The sequence below is a fragment of the Thamnophis elegans genome, chromosome 4 (genome assembly GCF_009769535.1).
Source record: "Thamnophis elegans isolate rThaEle1 chromosome 4, rThaEle1.pri, whole genome shotgun sequence".
Lineage (NCBI taxonomy): Eukaryota > Metazoa > Chordata > Lepidosauria > Squamata > Colubridae > Thamnophis > Thamnophis elegans.
Genome location: NC_045544.1, coordinates 138,539,982 through 138,561,441, shown reverse-complemented (window position 1 = coordinate 138,561,441; position 21,460 = coordinate 138,539,982). Strand labels below are relative to the sequence as shown.

Below are 21,460 nucleotides of genomic sequence, written 5' to 3'. Positions count from 1 at the left end.
CTCCCCTTTCGCTCCTCTTTATTCCCTATGGGAGGGGCCATTCACCGTCCACCTGTGGCCTTACTCCCGAGTCTGCCCTTGTTCCTTAGCTGTTCCCTTCCTCTGGCAGCTCTGTGCATGCGCACATCGGGAACTGGCTCCAGCTGTTCTTCTGCCCCACTGCTGTCTGACTCCGAAGGCAGCTGATAACTGCCAGACGGCCCTGGCCCCCTCTCTGCCTCCGACACGGAGCCCTCCTCCGAGCCTTCCCAGACTCCAGGACTGGCCCAGGTTCCTCCCCAAACTCCTCTCTGTCTGTCTGCCACCAGTGCGAGGAGGGAGGGCTGGCTTTGATTTAGCAGAAGTTTACACAACTCCCCCCCCACACACACACAATAAATAAAAGGCAAACTGGACATGGCTTTGATTCCATTGGGAGAACGCAGACTTCACAGGTGGAATGTCTGCCTGCCCATTAGAAAAAATGGTTGGGCCACATTTCTCGAGCATTTAAAACAGGAGCTTTTGCAAACATCTCTTCATCCAGGCGTTGTCTGATCTCGTATTGATCTCGTACTGGAGTTTTTAAAGGATTTTAAGGATTTATTCGTTTTCATTTAAGTAAATTAATTCATTTTACAGCTTCAATGCACTGCAGGCAGTCCTCGACTTGCAACCATTCATTTAGCAAACCGTTCGAATCAGTGGCGGGGTGCTAAACCAGATGCTGTTGGTTTAACAGCCGGTTTGGGGTGTGCATGCTTCGCACGTGCACACCGTGGTGGGATTCAAAATTTTTTTTATTACCAGTTCTGTGGGTGTGGCTTTTGGGGGCGTGGCATGGCTTGGTGGGCATGGCGGGGGAAGGATACTGTAAAACCTCAATTTTCTGCCAATCAGCTGGAATCTGGGAGGAAGAAAATAGATGGGAAGGGGGCCAACCAGAGGTACTATTTGCCGGTTCTCCGAGCTACTCAAAATTTCCGCTACCTAGCGATACTGGGTGTACCAAGATACACCCATGTTACACCTATCCTCCGCGAGCTGCACTGGCTTCCTATCAGTCTCCGAACGCGATTCAAGGTGCTGGTTATTATCTTTAAAGCCCTACATGGCCTAGGACCCGGATATCTGCGAGACCGTCTTCTGCCGCATACCTCCCAACGGCTGCTAAGTTCGCACAAGGTGGGCCTTCTCCAGGTGCCGTCAACCAGACAATGTCGGCTGGCGGCTCCCCAGGGGAGGGCCTTCTCTGTAGCCGCTCCAACCCTATGGAATGAACTACCCCCAGAGATCCGGACCCTGGCCACTCTCATGGTCTTCCGAAAGGCTATCAAAACCTGGCTATTCCGGCAGGCCTGGGGCTGTTGACCCCATGATTGAGGTCCAGCCCCGACCAGATTGAGTGCATGATGTGGCTTTTGAGCCAAGGTGGCGCAGTGGTTAAATGCAGCACTGCAGGCTACTGCTAGATCAGCAGTTCAGCGGTTCAAATCTCACCGGCTCAGGGTTGACTCAGCCTTCCATCCTTCCGAGGTGGGTAAAATGAGGACCCAGATTGTTGGGGGCAATATGCTGACTCTCTGTAAACCGCTTAGAGAGGGCTGAAAGCCCTATGAAGCGGTATATAAGTCTACTGCTATTAATCTGTTTTTCTCTGTTTTTTTCAATTCTTTATTATTATTTTTTAAATGTGTTTTCTGTAAGCCGCCCTGAGTCCTTCGGGATTGGGCGGCCTATAAATTTATTAAATACTAAATACTACCGGTTCTTCAGAACCTGCTGAATACCAACCCGGATGCACGTGCCTAAAATACTTGCGCTCAGCAGTGAAAATGGGGCACTTAGAAACTCAGCTGCTTACTTTCCAAGTCAGCAACGGTAAGTAGAACAGCGAGGGAGGGGGGATCAGTTGTGGCACGTAATTGAGATAAGCTAGAAATAAAGGACAGGATAGGGCGGGTAGGCGGGATCAACCGACTGTTGGCGCAACCGGTTCGTGCGAACCGCTCCGAACCGGCTGAAACCACTTCTGGTTCGAAATTACAACGGCACTGAAAAACATAACTTACGACTATTTTTCACACTTATCAACCACTGTAGCATCCCCACAGTCATATGATCAAAATTCAAATGCTTGGCAACTGGCTCCATATTTATGACGGTCGCAGTGTCCCCGGGGTGGTGGTGGTGGGTGTCCCTGGATCCCCTTTTGCGACCTCCCAACAAGCAAAGTCAATGAGAAAAGTCGGATTCGCTTAATAGCAGTAGCAGTTAGACTTATATACCGCTTCATAGGGCTTTCAGCCCTCTCTAAGCGGTTTACAGAGTCAGCCTATCGCCCCCACAGTCTGGGTCCTCATTTCACCCACCTCGGAAGGATGGAAGGCTGAGTCAACCTTGAGCCGGTGAGATTTGAACCGCTGAACTGCAGATAACAGTCAGCTGAAGTAGCCTGCAGTACTGCACCCTAACCACTGCGCCACCTCGGCTCTTAACCACTGTGCAATATGTCCGCGACCATGGCAAAAGAATCATGGGAAAAACGGATCACGTGACGACTCGCTTAACGACCACGTCACTTAGTGATCAAAATCCCAGTGGCAATTGCGGTCGTAAGTCGAGGACTGGCTCCGCAGGTAGTCCTCGACTTACAACAGTTCATTTAGTGAACATTTGAAGTTACAACAGCATGGAAAAAAGTGACTTATGACCGTTTTTCACACTTTAAGACAATGACGGCCTCCCCATGGTCACATGATCAAAATTCAGGTGCTTGGCAACGGACTCGTATTTATGACGGTTGCAGTGTCCTGGGGTCAGGTGATCCCCTTTTGCGACCTTCTGACAAACAGAGTCAGGGGGGAAGCCAGATTCACTTAACTAACTTAGTTAACTAACTTAACTAACTTAGTTAACTAACTTAACCAACTTAGTTAACTAACTTAACTAACTTAGTTAACTAACTTAACTAACTTAGTTAACTAACTTAACTAACTTAGTTACTAACTTAGCTTCAGTGACTCACTTAAGAACTGTGGCAAGAAAAGTCATAAAAATTGGCAAAAGGTCACTTAACAAATCTCTCATTTAACAACAGAAATTTGGGGCTCAGTGGTGGTCGCAAGTCGAGGACTTTCAGTTTTTTTTTTAAAAAAACAACAACAACTAGGAATCACGTGGTTTTCCATTGACGTCCCTCACAATAACATGGATGGCCTGACCAACATCAGGCTTATAGCTTGACCACCCTTTCCACCCTCAGGAGATGTGCCTCACCACAGCGACCGGCGTTAAAACGAGGAGGATGAAGAGGTGATGGGTGACCATCAGCCTTTCCTTCTGGAGGAAGCTTCGGAGGTTATCCCAGGAGTCCTTCCCGTTGGACGTCCCTTTGTCTTGATTCTTGTGCCAGTGGGAAAGATACATGACGTAGATATCATAGGTCATGTATGACACCACAATCCAGATATATTCCCTGGCGAGCCAGTGCCTGTTACGGGAGAGAAGAACGTTAAGAGCGACTAGATTGGGTCAAGTCACACGCTCCTTATATGTCGTTCATACATGTAATGTAACATACAATGACTAAGTTCTGTCTAGGGTTTATATATATTAACCCATAGAGGAAGGGAGGGGAACGATGGGCCCTTTTATGACTTGTGGACTTCAACTCCCAGAATTCCTGAACCAGCATGGGGAAAAATGCCCCTTTTTATGACTTGTGGACTTCAACTCCCAGAATTCCTGAGCCAGCATGGGGAAAAATGCCCCTTTTTATGACTTGTGGACTTCAACTCCCAGAATTCCTGAGCCAGCATGGGGAAAAATGCCCCTTTTTATCACTTGTGGACTTCAACTCCCAGAATTCCTGAGCCAGCATCGGCGAAAATGCCCCTTTTTATGACTTGTGGACTTCAATTCCCAGAATTCCTGAGCCAGCATGGGGAAAAATGCCCCTTTTTATGACTTGTGGACTTCAATTCCTAGAATTCCTGAGCCAGCATGAGGAAAAATGCCCCTTTTTATGACTTCCCAGAATTCCTGAGCCAGCATGGGGAAAATGCCCCTTTTTATGACTTGTGGACTTCAACTCCCAGAATTCCTGAGCCAGCATGGGGAAAAATGCCCTTTTTTATGACTTGTGGACTTCAATTCCCAGAATTCCTGAGCCAGCATGAGGAAAAATGCACCTTTTTATTACATGTGGACTTCAATTCCCAGAATTCCTGAGCCAGCATGAGGAAAAATGCACCTTTTTATTACATGTGGACTTCAATTCCCAGAATTCCTGAGCCAGCATGAGGAAAAATGCACCTTTTTATGACATGTGGACTTCAATTCCCAGAATTCCTGAGCCAGCATGAAGAGTGATGGCCCTTTTGTGACTTGTGGACTTCAACTCCCAGAATTCCTGAGTCATCCATCTTAATACTGGCTCAGGAATTCTGGGAGTTGAAGTCCACAAGTCACAAAGGGACCATAATTCCCCATTCCTGCCAGTCTGTTGACGTAGTATTATTTATTCTTTTACAGGTAGTCCTCAGCTTATGACAATTGAGCCCCGAATTACTGTTGGTAAGCAAGGCAGTTAAGTGATTTTTGCCTTACTTTAGGACCATGCTTGCCCAAGCTGTTATGTGAATCACTGCCGTTGTTAAGTTAGTGGCAGGGTTCTTAAGCAAATCCGGCTTCCCCATTGACGTCTCCTGCCCGAAGTTCGCAAAAGGGGGTCACGTCGTCACCCCAGGAGACTGCGACCGTCATAAATATGAGCCGTTTGCCAAGCGTCTGAATTTTTGATCATTGCAACAGTCGTTAACTTTGAAAAGTCATAAAATGGGGCAGAAGGGTTTCCCTTAGCAACACGTGTTTCACTTAGCGACGGGGATTTGGGGCTCCGTTGTGGTTCGTAAGTCAAGGACTACCGGTAGGAGGAATGGAGCTGAATTCAAAACCCAAAAGGTATCAGGTTCCCAAATATTAAGGTCTCCTACACCACCCATTTAAGGCAGGGGTGTCCAAACTTGGGAACGTTAAGACTTGTGGACTTCAACTCCCAGAATTCCCCAGCCAGCCATGCATGGAATTCTGGGAATTGAAGTCCACAAGTCTTAAAGTTCCTAACTTTGAACACCCTTGCATTAAGGCAAATATTAGCACACTTGTGGCATTAACAGCTGCCCAGTTCATAAACCACAGATGAGGATATATCTCGATATTCCAGTTTTGTTTTTTTCTGAATTAGACCTACCCAGGAACAAAATTCACTTGTTTCCCTTTTCTAAGCGATCTGGACTATTAATAAACACAGCAAGGTGGGGTAGACGGAAATGTAACCCAAATATTTCATTAGGCACACACAAAAATTCTCCTTCGGAACAAGAGGTTTCTACATAATTGCTTTGGGCGATGCTCCCAAAACGATATTTCCTCGGCAAGCTTTTCGCATACCGAAATTCAGGCCGGTCCTGACAAGCGGCTTTAGAGAGCCCCAAAGGTTCCGTCGCTAATCGAGACGCGCCTTTGGGTGAGTTCCGCTTCACTTTTACGACCCGCCTGATCACGCTTGTTAAGGGAATCACTGCAGCCGTTAAATGGGTCACAGGGTTGTTAAGTGAATCCGTGTTCATCCCCCTGCCCCATTGACTTGGCTGGTCAGGAGGTCGCAAAAGGGGGATCACGCTTTTGACGCCCCCCCTCCCCAGGAAGCTGTGACTGTCACAGGTATGAACCTGTGTTCATCGCAGGCTCCTTCCTTGATGCTCTCTGCCTGCTGCCCTCAGAAAGCTCTTCCAGAAGCCTCTCATGGACTCCACACACAGAGAACGTAGCTTTTTTGTGAGCGATGCACAAAATGTGTGTATTGTTCGTGTCAGAAAAAAAGGTTTACATTTGCTAGCAAAACAAAGCAAACTGCATGCAGGTCAGAATAACAGAACTGGAAGGGACCATGGGGGTCTTTTAGCCCAACATCCTATGCCATTTCAGACAAATGGTTGTCCAGTCTATTCTTAAAATCCTCCAGTGATGGAGCACCCATAACTTCTTGTTGGTTTCACTGGTTAATTGTTCTCACTGTCAGGAAGTTTCTCCTTAATTCCAGGTTACTTCTCTCCTTCATTAGTTTCCATCCATTGTTTTTTGTCCTGACTTCAGGGGCTTCGGAGAATAGATCAAACCCCTCCTCATTGTCACAGCCCCTGAGATATTGGAAGACTGCTATCCTGTCTCTCCTGGTCCTTCTTTTCATTAAACTAGACATCCCCAATTCCTGCAATTGTTCTTTGTATGTTTTAGCCTCCAGTCCCCTAATCTTCTTTGTTGCTCCTTGCTGCACTCTTTTCAGGGTATACAAACTAAACTGAATTTTTAAATTTAATAACTTGTCATTTCAATGTTTTCTTCTGTAATTTATTTAATGTTGTACAAGTTTGATTGATAGATGGATGGATGGATGGATGGATGGATGGATGGATGGATGGATGGATAGATAGATAGATAGATAGATAGATAGATAGATAGATAGAAGACAGATAGGGAGAGATAGGGAGGTAGGTAGAGAGAGATATAGGGATAGATAGATGAGAGAGAGAGAGATAAGACAGATACGGAGAGATGAGGGAGGTAGATGTAATAGATAGATAGATAGATAGATAGATAGATAGATAGATAGATAGATAGATAGATAGATAGATAGATAGATAGATAGATAGATAAACAAACAGACAGACAGACAGACTGACAGACTGACAGATAGGGAGAGATAGGGAGGGAGGGAGAGAGAGAGATAGGGATAGATAAATGATAGATACAGGTAGATGATAGATACAGATTGATAGCTAGATTAGATAGATAGATAGATAGATAGATAGATAGATAGATAGATAAAGAGAGAGAGAGAGAGAGAGAGAGAGAGAAGACAGATAGGGAGAGATAGGGAGAGATAGGGAGGTAGGTAGAGATAGATAGATAGATAGATAGATAGATAGATAGATAGATAGATAGATAGATAAGATAGATAGATAGATAGATTGAGATGGATAGATGATAGAGAGAGAGATAGGGATAGATATAGATGGATGGATGGATGGATGGATGGATGGATGGATAGATAGATAGATAGATAGATAGATAGATAGATAGATAGATAGATAGATAGATAGATAGGTTGGTTGATAGAGATGGACAGATGAGAGAGAGAGAGATAGGGATAGAGATAGATAGATAGATAGATAGATGGATAGATAGATAGATAGATAGATAGATAGATAGATAGATAGATAGATAGGGATAGATGATAGAGAGAGATAGGGATAGATAGAGACGGATAGATAGATAGATAGATAGATAGATAGATAGATAGATAGATAGATAGATAGATAAATAGATAGATATTCAGACAGACAGACAGAGACAGATAGATATAAGACAGATAGGGAGAGATAGGGAGGGAGGTAGATGTAATATATGATAGATAGATAGATAGATAGATAGATAGATAGATAGATAGATAGATAGATAGATAGATAGATAGATTGATTGATAGAGATGGATAGATGATAGAGAGAGAGATAGGGATAGAGATAGATAGATAGATAGATAGATAGATAGATAGATAGATAGATAGATAGATAGATAGATAGATAGATAGATAGATAGATAGATAGATAGATAGATAGATAGGGATAGATGATAGAGAGCCCCATGGGCAAGTGATCTAAATTCAGGCGCTTAGCCACTGACTCATAATTACGACGGTGGCAGTGGTGGTCCTCCGGGGGTCACGCGATCGACTCTGGCGACCTTCAGACGAGCCAAATCAACGGGGAAGCTGTATTCACTTCACAACTGTGCGGCTCACACAACCCCTGCAGTGATTCGCTTAAACAACCGTGGCGGGAAAGGTCGTGAAGAAGGGGGGGAAAAGTCAACTGGTGATTGTCACACTTAAACGACGGATGTTGTGGGCTCAATCGTGGTCGAAAACATCGAGGACTATTTTTCCAAGGAAAGGCGTTTTGAAATTGGGGCTGCAGCTGTAGCCGTAAATGGTTAATGATTGCCCATTTTCGGCCTTGAGGGTGCCTGGTGTCGCCCTGCCAACTCTCTGAAATCCCATCCGATTCTATGTCAAAAGTTTTTTTATTTTTCCTTTCAAATTCATTCTTAGATATACCTGTATTTTTCGGAGTATAAGACGCACCGGAGTATAGGATGCACCAAGATTTTGAAGAGGCAGGTTTTTTTTAAAAAGTAGGTAGGTAGATAGAGGGATAGAGAGGGAGAGAGAGAGATACCGTAGGTAGGTAGGGATTTTCAGCCTCTTTTTTGAGGAAAAAGGGTGCGTCTTATACTCTGAAAAATATGGTACATTCTTATAATTGCTATTTAACATTTGTCAATTCATATCATTTTTCCGCCTGTATGTTTACGTTTTCATATTTTCTTATTTCCCCCCCCCTCTAATTTAATCATTTGTCGTCTGAGATATTTATTTCATGTTTTGTTCCTTTTTCTTTCTATTTATATCTTTTTTGAAGCCACTTATAAAATCGCCCCCATGTCTTGTAGCACACTGATTCCTCTTTGTCCTTTATTCTCAATGTCAACCTGTGCATTTCTGCACAATCTAACATCTTCATTACCTCCTCTTCCGATGGGATTTTATCTGCTTTCCAATTTTGTGCAAATACAATTCTAGCTGCTGTTATTATTTGTACAGTCAAATATAAATCTTCTTTACTATATTTCTCTGGTAGAATACCCAATCAAAATACCTCCGGCTTAAACTCTGCGGGTTGGTGTATCATTTACACATTTGTATTTTCACCCAATCGCTTTTTGCATCCCTACACATCCACCACATATGATAATACGTTCCTGGCAACTGGGGATATTTCCAAACATTTAGTTGATTTATCCTTAAACAATTTTTGCTAATCCCATCCGATTCTGGAATCTCCTATCTCGGCAGGTGAGCCTCCTGTCCGAAGTCCAGGATTTCAGGTAGCTATTCCTGGTTCCCCTCCCCCTCTTTTTCATTACCTGTCGTGTACCACATCTCGGCAGCTGAAAATGACAATTAGACCGGACAGGGTAGCCATGATGGCTTGAATGGAAGAGACCAGCCTGGAAGGAGAAAGCAAAATTAAAGTCAGAATAAGGGATGCGAGTGAGAAAGAAGAGGGAGAAACAGACAAGGCAAAAAATATGAAATATTTCCGGAAGCCACTGGACGGAAGCTTGCAACGGACACACAGGAGGATCGAGATAACGGAGAGCGGGTTAAACGAACTGGCTATGCTTAGTTCACAAGGGAAAAAGAAGAAGATAAGAGAAGATAGGATATCAGGCTAAAGTTATCTGGAGCAGTATTTTTCAAACTTGCCAAGTTTATGTTGGGTGGATTTCAGCTCCCAGAATCCCCCAGCCAGCATGCTTTAAGATGGATGGGATTTAATACCCAGAATCCCCCAGCCAGCATGCTTTAAAATGGGTGGATTTCAATTCCCACAATTCCCCAGCCATCATGCTTTAAGAGGAGTGGACTTCCAGTCCCAGAATCCCCCAGCCAGCATGCTTTAAGATGGGTGGATTTCAATTCCCAGAATTCCCCAACCAGCATGCTTTAAGAGGAGTGGACTTCCAGTCCCAGAATCCCGAAGCCAGCATGCTTTAAGATGGATGGGATTTAATTCCCAGAATCCCCCAGCCAGCATGCTTTAAAATGGGTGGATTTCAATTCCCAGAATTCCCCAGCCATCATGCTTTAAGAGGAGTGAACTTCCAGTCCCAGAATCCCCCAGCCAGCATGCTTTAAGAGGAGTGGACTTCCAGTCCCAGAATCCCGAAGCCAGCATGCTTTAAGATGGATGGGATTTAATTCCCAGAATCCCCCAGCCAGCATGCTTTAAGATGGGTGGATTTCAATTCCCAGAATTCCCCAGCCATCATGCTTTAAGAGGAGTGAACTTCCAGTCCCAGAATCCCCCAGCCAGCATGCTTTAAGATGGGTGGACTTCAACTCCCAGAATTCCCCAGCCAGAATGCTTTAAGAGGGGTAGACTTCCATTCCCATAATCCCCCAGCCAGCATGCTTTAAGATGGGTGGATTTCAGCTCCCAGAATTCCTCAGCCAGCATGCTTTAAAATGCATGGGATTTAATTCCCAGAATCCCCCATGCACCATGCTTTAAAATGGGCGGCCTTCAACTTGTTACGGTCCAGCCCCGATTAGATCGTATGTGTGTGTGTATTTTAAACTATTTTTTTTTAAAACTTATTTTGCTTTTCTTTTTTCTTCTTCTTTCATTGTAAGCCGCCCGGAGTTCTCCGAGATTGGGCGGCCTATAAATTTAATAAATGAAATGAACTCCCAGAATTCCCCAGCCAGCAGATGTCAAGCTTCAAAAGACGCTTTTGCAGTTACAACTATTATCACTTCTCAGCTTGCCAACGGACTATTTGGGGGGTGGGGGGTGGGGATAGATAGAAATTTGGTTTCAGGCATCAAGATGCCAGCCGGGGGAACCAGGGAAACTTCAGCAGGGGTTTTCCAGGGGTTTTCCAGACTTTCTCCCAACAAACACCAAGAAACTCCATTGGCCAATGTGACCTACTCTAACAGCTGGAAGTAGAATCTATAATTATGCTTGTTTGCCCAGGAATTAGTTAGATCTGGTTTTGCCCTCATCTTTGCCAATTACGATGTACTCAATAAAGTTTAGCATTAGAGATTGAATTATCTCGATGGGGCTGGCTTCGGTTGGGTTCGTCAGTCACAATGTTGACAGCAGACTTTAAGATATGTCGGCTTAACAAACTGCACGATTCACTTAACAACGGCAGGTGATTTGCCCCCAAAACCATGGCAAAAGAGATCATTAAAAAGGGCCGTAAGAAAGTTGGCAAAAAAACTGGTTGTAAAATCCGATGTGGCTCACTTAACAACACCTCCCTTAACAACTGAAATTCTGGTCTCCATCGCAGTTGTAAGTCAATCACACACACACACACACACACACACACACGTATTCAAACGTATATATAGCAACCAATCTCACAGTAACGGCTCTGGATAGCATACTATAATCAATAAAAACAATACACAGATAAAAACAGGCATTTCATAGCATGGTGGATCCTCTCCTGGGAGGAGACTCCGGAAAGAGTCCAGAGATGAGCAAGAAAGAGGATTAGGGGACTGGAGACTAAAACATATGAAGAACGGTTGCAGGAACTGGGGATGTCTAGTTTAATGAAAAGAAGGACTAGGGGAGACATGATAGCAGTCTTCCAATATCTCAGGGGTTGCTACAAAGAAGAAGGAGTCAAGCTATTCTCCAAGGCACCTGAGGGCAGAACAAGAAGCAATGGGTGGAAACTAATCAAGGAGAGAAGCAACTTAGAACTGAGGAGGAATTTCCTGACAGTGAGAACAATTAATCAGTGGAACAGAAATTGCCTCCAGAAGTTTTGAATGCCCCAACACTGGAAGTCTTTAAGAAGATGTTGGATAGCCATTTGTCTGAAGCGGTGTAGGGTTTCCTGCCTAGACAGGGGGTTGGACTAGAAGACCTCCAAGGTCCCTTCCAACTCTGCTATTGTATTGTATTGTATTGTATTGTATTGTATAATTGTATTGTATTGTATTGTATTATTGTATTGTATTGTATTGTATTGTATTATTGTATTGTATTGTATTGTATTGTATTGTATTGTATTGTATCGTATCGTATCGTATCGTATCGTATCGTATCGTATCGTATATAAGAGTACTGGGCCTAAGACAAATCCTTGTGGTACCCCACTGCATACTTCCCTCCATATGTCTGTGTCCAGACACACACACGTTAGTTAGTTAGTTAGTTAGTTAGTTAGTTAGTTAGTTAGTTAATTAGTTAGTTAGTTAGTTAGTTAGTTAGTCAGTCAGTCAGTCAAAGTTACGACAACACTGAAAAATGTGAAAGACCATTTTTCACACTTCTGACCGTGGATGCGTGGTTTACATTAGGATGCTTGTCAACGGGTTCATACCTGTGACAGTCACAACTTCCTGGGGGGCGGGGGGGCGTCAAAAGCGTGATCCCCCTTTTGCGACCTCCTGACCAGCCAAGTCAATGGGGCGGGGGGATGAACCCGGATTCACTTAACAACCCTGTGACCCATTTAACGGCTGCAGTGATTCCCTTAACAAGCGTGACCAGGCGGGTTGTAAAAGTGAAGCGGAACTCACCCAAAGGCGCGTCTCGATTAGCGACGGAACCTTTTGGGCTCTCTAAAGCCGCTTGTCAGGACCGGCCTGAATTTCGGTATGCGAAAAGCTTGCTGAGGAAATATCATTTTGGGAGCATCGCCCAAAACAATTATGTAGAAACCTCTTGTTCCGAAGGAGTATTTTTATGTGTGCCTAATGAAATATTTGGGTTACATTTCCGTCTACCCCACCTTGCTGTGTTTATTAATAGTCCAGATCGCTTAGAAAAGGGAAACAAGTGAATTTTCTTTCTGGGTAGGTCTAATTCAGAAAAAAAACAAAACTGGAATATCGAGATATATCCTCATCTGTGGTTTATGAACTGGGCAGCTGTTAATGCCACAAGTGTGCTAATATTTGCCTTAATGCAAGGGTGTTCAAAGTTAGGAACTTTAAGACTTGTGGACTTCAATTCCCAGAATTCCATGCATGGCTGGCTGGGGAATTCTGGGAGTTGAAGTCCACAAGTCTTAACATTCCCAAGTTTGGACACCCCTGCCTTAAATGGGTGGTGTAGGAGACCTTAATATTTGGGAACCTGATGCCTTTTGGGTTTTGAATTCAGCTCCATTCCTCCTACTGGTAGTCCTCGACTTACGAACCACAATGGAGCCCCAAATCCCCGTCGCTAAGTGAAACACGTGTTGCCCCAACACTGGAAGTCTTTAAGGAGATGTTGGATAGCCATTTGTCTGAAACGGTATAGGATTTCCTGCCTAGGCAGAGGGTTGGACTAGAAGACCTCCAAGGACCCTTCCAACTAGCAATAGCAATAGCAGTTAGACTTATATACCGCTTCATAGGGCTTTCAGCCCCCTCTAAGCGGTTTACAGAGTCAGCATATTGCCCCCAACAACAATCCGGGTCCTCATTTTACCCACCTCGGAAGGCTGGAAGGCTGAGTCAACCCTGAGCCAGTGAGATTTGAACAGCCGAACTGCAGAACTGCAGTCAGCTGAAGTAGCCTGCAGTGCTGCGTTTAACCACTGCGCCACCTCGGCTCTACTATTGTATTGTATTGTATTGTATTGTAAGATCTAGATGACCTCTAAGATCCCTTCAGTTCTGTTGAAGAGAGCCAGATCGATCTAGTGGCTAAGCCAACGCTAGCCTAAACTAGAAAGCTAGGAGACTGAGTTATAGTCCCTCCTTAGCCATGAAAACCAGCTGGATGACTTTGGGCCACACACCAGGAGATGGTGAGTTCTAGTCCTGGCTTAGCCATGAAAGCCAGCTGGGTGACTTTGGGAGAATGAATTGGGGCTGCAGCTGTAGCCATAAATGGTTAATGATTACCCATTTTCGGCCTTGAGATACCTGCCCATCCGATTCTGTGTCAAAAGTTTTTTTATTTTTCCTTTCAAATTCATTCTTAGATATGCATTCTTATAAATGCTATTTAACATTTGTCAATTCGTATCCTTTTTCCGCTTGTATGTTTACATTTTCATATTTCCTTATTTCCCCTCCCCCTGATTTAATCATTTCTCGTCTGAGATATTTATTCCACCAGGAGACGGTGAGTTCTAGTCCTGCCTTAGCCATGAAAGCCAGCTGGGTGACTTTGGATTGGATTGGATTTATTCAATTTGTATGCCGCCCTATTCCCGAGAGACTCAGGGCGGCTAACAATCAAAGAGGGAAGGGGGTACAGAATAAAAATAAAGGACAAACACATTTTAAAAACAATAACAGCCATATCCTTGAGTGGGGCTGAGAGATTCAACAGCCCCAGGCCTGCCGGAACAGCCAGGTCTTAATTGCTTTGCGGAAAGCCGGAAGGGTGGTGAGGGTCCGGATCTCAACAGGGAGGTCGTTCCAGAGGGCCGGAGCTGCAACAGAGAAGGCCCTCCCCCCGGGGAGTTGCCAGCCGACATGGGCCGGCAGATGGGATTCGGAGGAGACCTAGTCTGTGGGATCTGATCGGTCTTTGGGAGGTAATTGGCAGGAGGCGGTCTCTCAAGTACCCAGGTCCGATACCATGTAGGGCTTTAAAAGTAACGACTAGCACCTTGAAGCGTATCCGGAGACCAATGGGCAGCCAGTGCAGCTCGCGGAGGATAGGTGTGATGAGGGTGTACCGAGGTGCACCCACAATCGCTCGCGCGGCTGCATTCTGGACAAGCTGAAGTCTTCGAACACTCTTCAAGGGCAGCCCCATGTAGAGCACGTTACAGTAATCCAGTCTTGAGGTCACGAGGGCGTGAGTGACTGTCTGAAGGGCCTCCCGATCCAGGTAGGGTCGCAATTGGTGCACCAGGCGAACCTGGGCAAAGGTCCCCCTGGTCACAGCCAACAGATGATGTTCTAGAGTCAGCTGTGGATCCAGGAGGACTCCCAAATTGCGAGCCCTCTCTGAAGGGCATATAATTTCACCCCCCAGGCTGAGATGGAATAGCTGGACCATCTTTGGGAGGGAGCATCAATAGCCACTCGGTCATGTCGGGATTGAGTGCAAGCTTGTTCGTTCCCATCCAAACCCTGACAGCCTCCAGGCACTGGCACATCATTTCAACCGCTTCACTGAGTTGGCACGGGGCGGACAGATACAACTGTGTATCGTCCGCGTATTGGTGGTACTTAATCCCGTGCCGACGTATGATCTCACCCAACGGCTTCATGTAGATGTTAAATAGGAGGGGGGCAGGACCGAACCCTGCAGCACCCCATACTTGAGGGGCCTAGGGGTCGATCTCTGCCCTCCGACCAACACCTTTGGGCCAATCACCAGGACATAGTGAGTTCTAGTTCCACCTCAGGCATGAAAGCCATCTGGGTGACTTTGGGCCAATCACCAGGAGACAGTGAATTCTAGTTCCACCTCAGGCATGAAATCCATCTGGGTGACTTTGGGCCAATCACCAGGAGACAGTGAGTTCTAGTTCCACTTCAGGCATGAAATCCATCTGGGTGACTTTGGGCCAATCACCAGGAGACAGTGAGTTATAGTTCCACTTCAGGCATGAAATCTATCTTGATTTATTACATTTATTACATTTTAATGCCGGCTGGGTGACTTTGGGCCAATCACCAGGAGATAGTGAGTTCTAGTTCCACTTCAGGCATGAAATCCATCTGGGTGACTTTGGGCCAATCACCAGGAGACAGTGAATTCTAGTTCCACTTCAGGCATGAAATCCATCTGGGTGACTTTGGGCCAATCACCAGGAGACAGTGAGTTCTAGTTCCACCTCAGGCATGAAAGCCATCTGGGTGACTTTGGGCCAATCACCAGGACATAGTGAGTTCTAGTTCCACCTCAGGCATGAAAGCCATCTGGGTGACTTTGGACCAATCACCAGGAGACAGTGAGTTCTAGTTCCACCTCAGGCATGAAAGCCATCTGGGTGACTTTGGGCCAATCACCAGGAGAAAGTGAGTTCTAGTCCCACCTTAGGCATGAAAGACAACTGGGTGAATGACAAAGCCTGCCAGAGGTTTAAAAAAAAACACCCAGAGAGCCTCCATATGCATGAACACTCTACCTCTCCATAACAATCAACAGGAAATGCTACTACATTTTATTCATGTACCAAGGGAAGGCATGTGGCTCCCCTTCCTTTATGCGCAACCTGGACGTGCATAACATAACCACAAAATAATCTACCACATGGAGGAAAGAATAAATCACCAAACCCTCTCATCACAAAGTAGAAAACAAAATTAACATAACCAGAAAAAAAAAAACAAGCTATTTTTGTATATGGTCGGCTACTGCAAGAACCAGTTGGGACGGAATCCTGTTCTCCTCGGCTTGAGTATAACTTGGTTTACGTCCCAAATAAATATTTGAGCCCAATTCTGATGGAATATTAGGAGGGGGCAAAATTCACCAGATCAAGGTCAGTTTGAGGCAACTGACCCAGACAGGAGATGGACTTTGTTTCCGACCAGTCACATTTGTGGAGGGGCGAAATGCAAATATATTGCAATATTTTAGAACAGTGTTTCTAAACCTTGGCAGGTTGAAGCTGGGTGGACTTCCACTCCCAGAATCCCCCAGCCGGAATGCTTTAAGAGGGGTGGGCTTCGACTCCCAGAATTCCCCAGTCAGAATGTTTTAAGAGGGGAGGACTCCCACTCCCAGAATTCCCCATCCAGCATGCCTTAAAAGGGATGGACTTCCACTCCCAGAATCCCCCAGCCGGAATGCTTTAAAAGGGGAGGACTTCCACTCCCAGAATCCCCCAGCCAGCATGCTTTAAGAGGGGAGGACTCCCACTCCCAGAATTCCCCAGCCGGCATGCCTTAAAAGGGATGGACTTCCACTCCCAGAATCCCCCAGTCAGAATACTTTAAGAGGGGAGGACTTCCACTCCCAGAATCCCCCAGCCAGCATGCTTTAAGAGGGGAGGACTCCCACTCCCAGAATCCCCCAGTCAGAATGCTTTAAGAGGGCTGAACTTCCACTCCCAGAATCCCCCAGCCGGAATTCTTTAAAAGGGGAGGACTCCCAGAATTCCACAGCCAGCATGCTTTAAGAGGGGAGGACTTCCACTCCCAGAATCCCCCAGCTAGTCTTCTTTAAGAGGGATGGGCTTCCACTCCCAAAATCCCCCAGACAACATGAATTAAAGTGAGTGGATCTCAAATCCCAGAATTCCCCAGCCAGCCTGCTTTAAGAGGGATGGGCTTCCGCTCCCAGAATCCCCCAGCCAGAATGCTTAAATATGGGCGGAGTTGAACTCCCAGAATCCCCCAGCCATTTATTTACAAATGATAAAACATGTTTCCAAAGCAAGCCACAATACCAGAAACGCAAAATCAAGGTGATAGAAGGAAAAATAAAAACCCAGCGAGGAACAAGGGGGGGCGGGGTGTCGCCTCCAGGAGCAGGCCTGCGCTAGATGACCTCAAGGAAACCCTTCCAACTTCCCCCCCCCTCATTTGACGGGGATTCTGCAGTTGGCTGAGCCCATTTATCCAAGGAAAGCAACAGAGGCTTCCTTTGTGAGGCGACCCAGTTTCCACTTCACACTGCTGAGTTTCAAAGGCCTTAAATCCCCAAATCCCTTCCCTTCCCATGCCCCAAATATAAAAAGAACGAGGGGGAAGAAGAAAAAAACAGCTTCACAATTGCAAATCACATCTAAAATTCACACGGAAGAGGCAGTCCTCGACTTACGACCACAGCTGAGCCCCAAAATGTCCCCTGGCTAATCCCACAACAATTACCGAGTGACTCTTGTCCCGTTTTTTCGACCTTCTCTTGCCGCGGGGCGTTAAACGAATCGCCGTGGTTGTTAAGTGAGTCACACCATTGTTAAGCGAATCTGGCTCCCCGCCCCCGTTGATTTGGCTCGTCGGGAGGTCGCACAAGGGGATCGCACGAGCCCCTCCGGGGAGACTGCGAGCGTCATAAGGATGAGCCAGTTGCCAAATGACTGGATTTGGACCACGGGAATGCTGCTGGTGTGAAAAATGGCCGTAAGTTGGGTTTTTTTCAGCGCCGTTGTGACTTCGAACCGTCACTAAATGAATGGTTGTAAGCCGAGGACAGCCTGCGTCCTTCAAGTGTTTGTTTGAACAAGATCTCTCAAAATACATTTCTTCCTTGAGTTACAACCGGTTGGAAGTTACAAGGGACGGAGCCCAAGAAAGCTGTTTATGACCGTGATTCGGAGTTTTGACCCCGCTGATCACCACCCCTCCCTCACCCGTGGTCACACGTGGCCACATTTTAGGCACTCGGGCAACCAACCTCAACTATTATTTACGGCCTCCCGCCGTCACACGATTGCAATTTATGACCTCTTTGCCGGAAACCAGGATTCACATTCATCTTCTGGCAAATAATGGCCCCTCAGTTCTTCATTGTTTCCTTCCAGGCGTTTCACGACCCAACTAGGTAATCTCATATTACCTAGTTGGGTCGTGGTATTCTGGCCCTGATGAGGTTCCCTAGTTGGAAGACGAAAGACCTGCAAGGAAAGAATCCAGCTCAGAGAGCACCACAGACCACACGGTCCTCCTCCCCTTCCTCCTCCTTTCTTCAAACGCCTCTCTCCCTTCAAACACCTCTCTCTCTTGATGACGTTACCTAGTTGGGTAATGGAACGCCTGCAAGAAAACAACCAAACTCAGAGAGCTCCAAGAACCCCCCAGTAGTCATCCTCTTCCTCCTCTTCCTCTTCCTTCTCCTCCTCCTCCTCCTCCTCCTCTTCCTTCTCCTCCTCCTCTTCCTTCTCCTCTTCCTCTTCCTTCTCCTCCTCCTCCTCTTCCTCCTCCTCTTCCTCTTCCTTCTCCTCTTCCTTCTCCTCCTCTTCCTCCTCTTCCTCCTCTTCCTCTTCCTTCTCCTCCTCTTCTACTCTTCCTTCTCCTCCTCTTCCTTTTCCTCCTCCTCTTCCTCTTCCTTCTCCTCTTCCTTCTCTTCCTCCTCCTCTTCCTCCTCCTCCTCTTCCTTCTCCTCCTCTTCTCCTCTTCCTTCTCCTCCTCTTCCTCCTCCTCCTCTTCCTTCTCTTCCTCCTCCTCTTTCTCTTCCTTCTCCTCTTCCTTCTCCTCCTCTTCCTTCTCCTCTTCCTCCTCCTCTTCCTCTCCTCCTCCTCTTCCTCCTCCTCTTCATTCTCCTCCTCTTCCTTCTCCTCTTCCTCCTCCTCTTCCTCTCCTCCTCCTCTTCCTCCTCCTCTTCATTCTCCTCCTCTTCCTCTTCCTCCTCCTCCTCCTCCTCCTCCTCACAAAGCCCACTCCTTTCTAGCCCTGATGATGTTACCTAGTTGGGTCATGGAACGTCTGCAAGGAAACCACCAAACTCACAGAGTACCAAGGTTCCCACAGTCCTTCTCTTCCTCTCTGCCAACCCCTCACCCTTCTACCTTAGTATTGATGATGTTACCTAGTTGGGTAATGGAACGCCAGCAAGGAAACAGCCAAGCTCAGAGAGCACCAAGGACCCCACAGTCCTCCTCCCCCTCCTGTTCACAAAGCCCAACACCTTTATAGCGCTGATGATGTTACCTAGTTGAGTCATGGAACGCCTGCAAGGAAACAGCCAAGCTCAGAGAGCACCGAGGACCCCACAGTCCTCCTCCTCCTCCTGCTCCCAAAGCCCAACACCTTTATAGCGCTGATGATGTTACCTAGTTGGGTAGGGAAACGTCTGCAACAAAACAGCCAAGCTCAGAGAACACCAAGGACCCCACAGTCCTCCTCCTCCCACTTCCTCCTCCTCTTCCACTCTGCAATCCCCCCCCGCCTCCTTGCACTGATGATGTTACCTAGTTGGGTCGTGAAACGCCTGCAAGGAAAACGCAGACTTTAAAGCGCCCCCCCAAGGCCCTCCGAGCCACAAATATTCTCCTTTATTGAAATAACGCCTGATAGCCAACAACGGGCACGCTTAACAAGTGCCTTTTTCACCCAACCATGGTGATAACCCACTTAATGACTGCTGCGACGGATGGCCTGAAATTGTCAAATACTCGTCGGCCAAAAAAAGCTTTACTTTTGGAGGTGAAGCCAGGAACCAGGCGTATCTCAGGTGGAGAAAGGAGGGCAGGTAGAGGAGGATAGACACCAAAGAAACACCGTGCCAGAAATCACTCCCCGTGCAATTCGGCAAGGTTGCCGCGTCCAGATGGCTGTGTAAATATCCTTAAATCAACAACTTCGGCTTTCCTTTCATGTTACCCTTAATCCACTCCGCCCTTTTTGAGACATTCCTTCCTTCCCCCAGGTTTACTCCTCTCCTTTCGTGGAGGGCCGTCAGGCAGGTGAGAGAAGGCTCCCCAAAATGTAAGCAAAGGACAATTTTTTTTTTAAAAAAAAAATCATTTAAAAAAAAGCCGTTTCTGGGAATCGGCTGTATAGCTCCCGACGGCAAGCCGAGGGAAGAAATAAAAAACAAACTTGCCAGCTGTACCACAGAGCCTCCAGGCTCAAGAGCCAACACAGTTCTAGGCTGCATCAACAGAGGGATAGAATCAAGATCTTGTGAAGTGTTAATACCACTTTATAAGGCCTTGGTAAGGCCACACTTGGAAGACTGCATTTAGTTTTGGTCGCCACGATATAGAAAAGATGTGGAGACTCTAGAAAGAGGGCAGAGAAGAGCAACAAAGAGGATTAGGGGACTGGAGGCTAAAACACATGAAGAACGGTTGCAGGAACTGGGTATGTCTAGTTTAATGAAGAGAAGGACCAGGGGAGACAGGATAGCAGTCTTCCACTATCTCAAGGGTTGCCCCAAAGAAGAGGGAGTCAAGCTATTCTCCAAGGCACCTGAGGGTAGAACAAGAAGCAATGGGTGGAAACTAATCAAGGAGAGAAGCAACTTAGAACTGAGGAGGAATTTCCTGAATAGAATAGAACAGAACAGAACAAGGAAAGAATAAAATAGAACGGAACAAGGAAAGAATAGAATAGAACAGAACGGAACAAGGAAAGAATAGAATAGAACAGAACAGAACAAGGAAAGAATAGAATAGAACAGAACAGAATAATCACCATGATGTAGAAAAGATATGGAGACTCTAGAAAGAGTGCAGAGAAGAGCAACAAAGAGGATTAGGGGACTGGAGACTAAAACATATGAAGAACGGTTGCAGGAACTGGGTAGGTCTAGTTTAATAGAAAGAAGGACCAGGGGAGAGATGATAGCAGTTTTCCAATATCTCAGGGGCTTCCAAAGAAGAAGGAGTCAAACTATTCTCCAAAGCACCTGAGGGCAGGACAAGAAGCAATGGGTGGAAACTAATCAAGGAGAGAAGCAACTTAGAACTGAGGAGGAATTTCCTGACAGTGAGAACAATTAATCCGTGGAACAGAAGTTGCCTCCAGAAGTTGTGAATGCCCCAACACTGGAAGTCTTTAAGAAGATGTTGGATAGCCATTTGTCTGAAATGGTATAAGGTTTCCTGCCTAGGCAGGGGGTTGGACTAGAAGACCTCCAAGGTCCCTTCCAACTCTGCTCTTGCATTGTATTGTATTGTAAGAACAATCCACCGCCAAATATCAATGGCCGCGCAGAGCCACGATTGACGGGAAGTTATTTGTCTCCAGATTTCATAAGTTGTAGAATTTAGCTTTTTTTGTTCTCTCTCTCTCTCTCTCTCTCCTTTTTCTCCTAGTTAACAGAATCCACCCCAGCAGGGGAGAAGGAAGTGAAGCAACACTGGGGATATTTCTGAGGTTACTGTCGGTTACTAAATTTCGCTCCGCTTTTAAAACGAACTTCATTTGGGAACCCCGCTTCGGGGGGGCGGGGGGGGGGTTGCAGAAATTTTG

General features: G+C 46.2%; 1 protein-coding gene across 1 annotated transcript in view; it reads right to left on the bottom strand.

Annotated features, from left to right (window-relative positions):
• Nucleotides 1-21,460, bottom strand: part of TLCD3A (TLC domain containing 3A) — a 40,123-nt gene that overhangs the window by 5,484 nt on the left and 13,179 nt on the right. Inside the window, exons 2-3 of the mRNA XM_032215501.1 lie at nt 9,028-9,111; nt 3,259-3,472 (exon numbers count right to left, since the gene is read on the bottom strand). Of these exons, the coding sequence (XP_032071392.1) occupies nt 3,259-3,472; nt 9,028-9,111 (298 nt within the window). The remainder of the gene's footprint in view (nt 1-3,258; nt 3,473-9,027; nt 9,112-21,460) is intronic.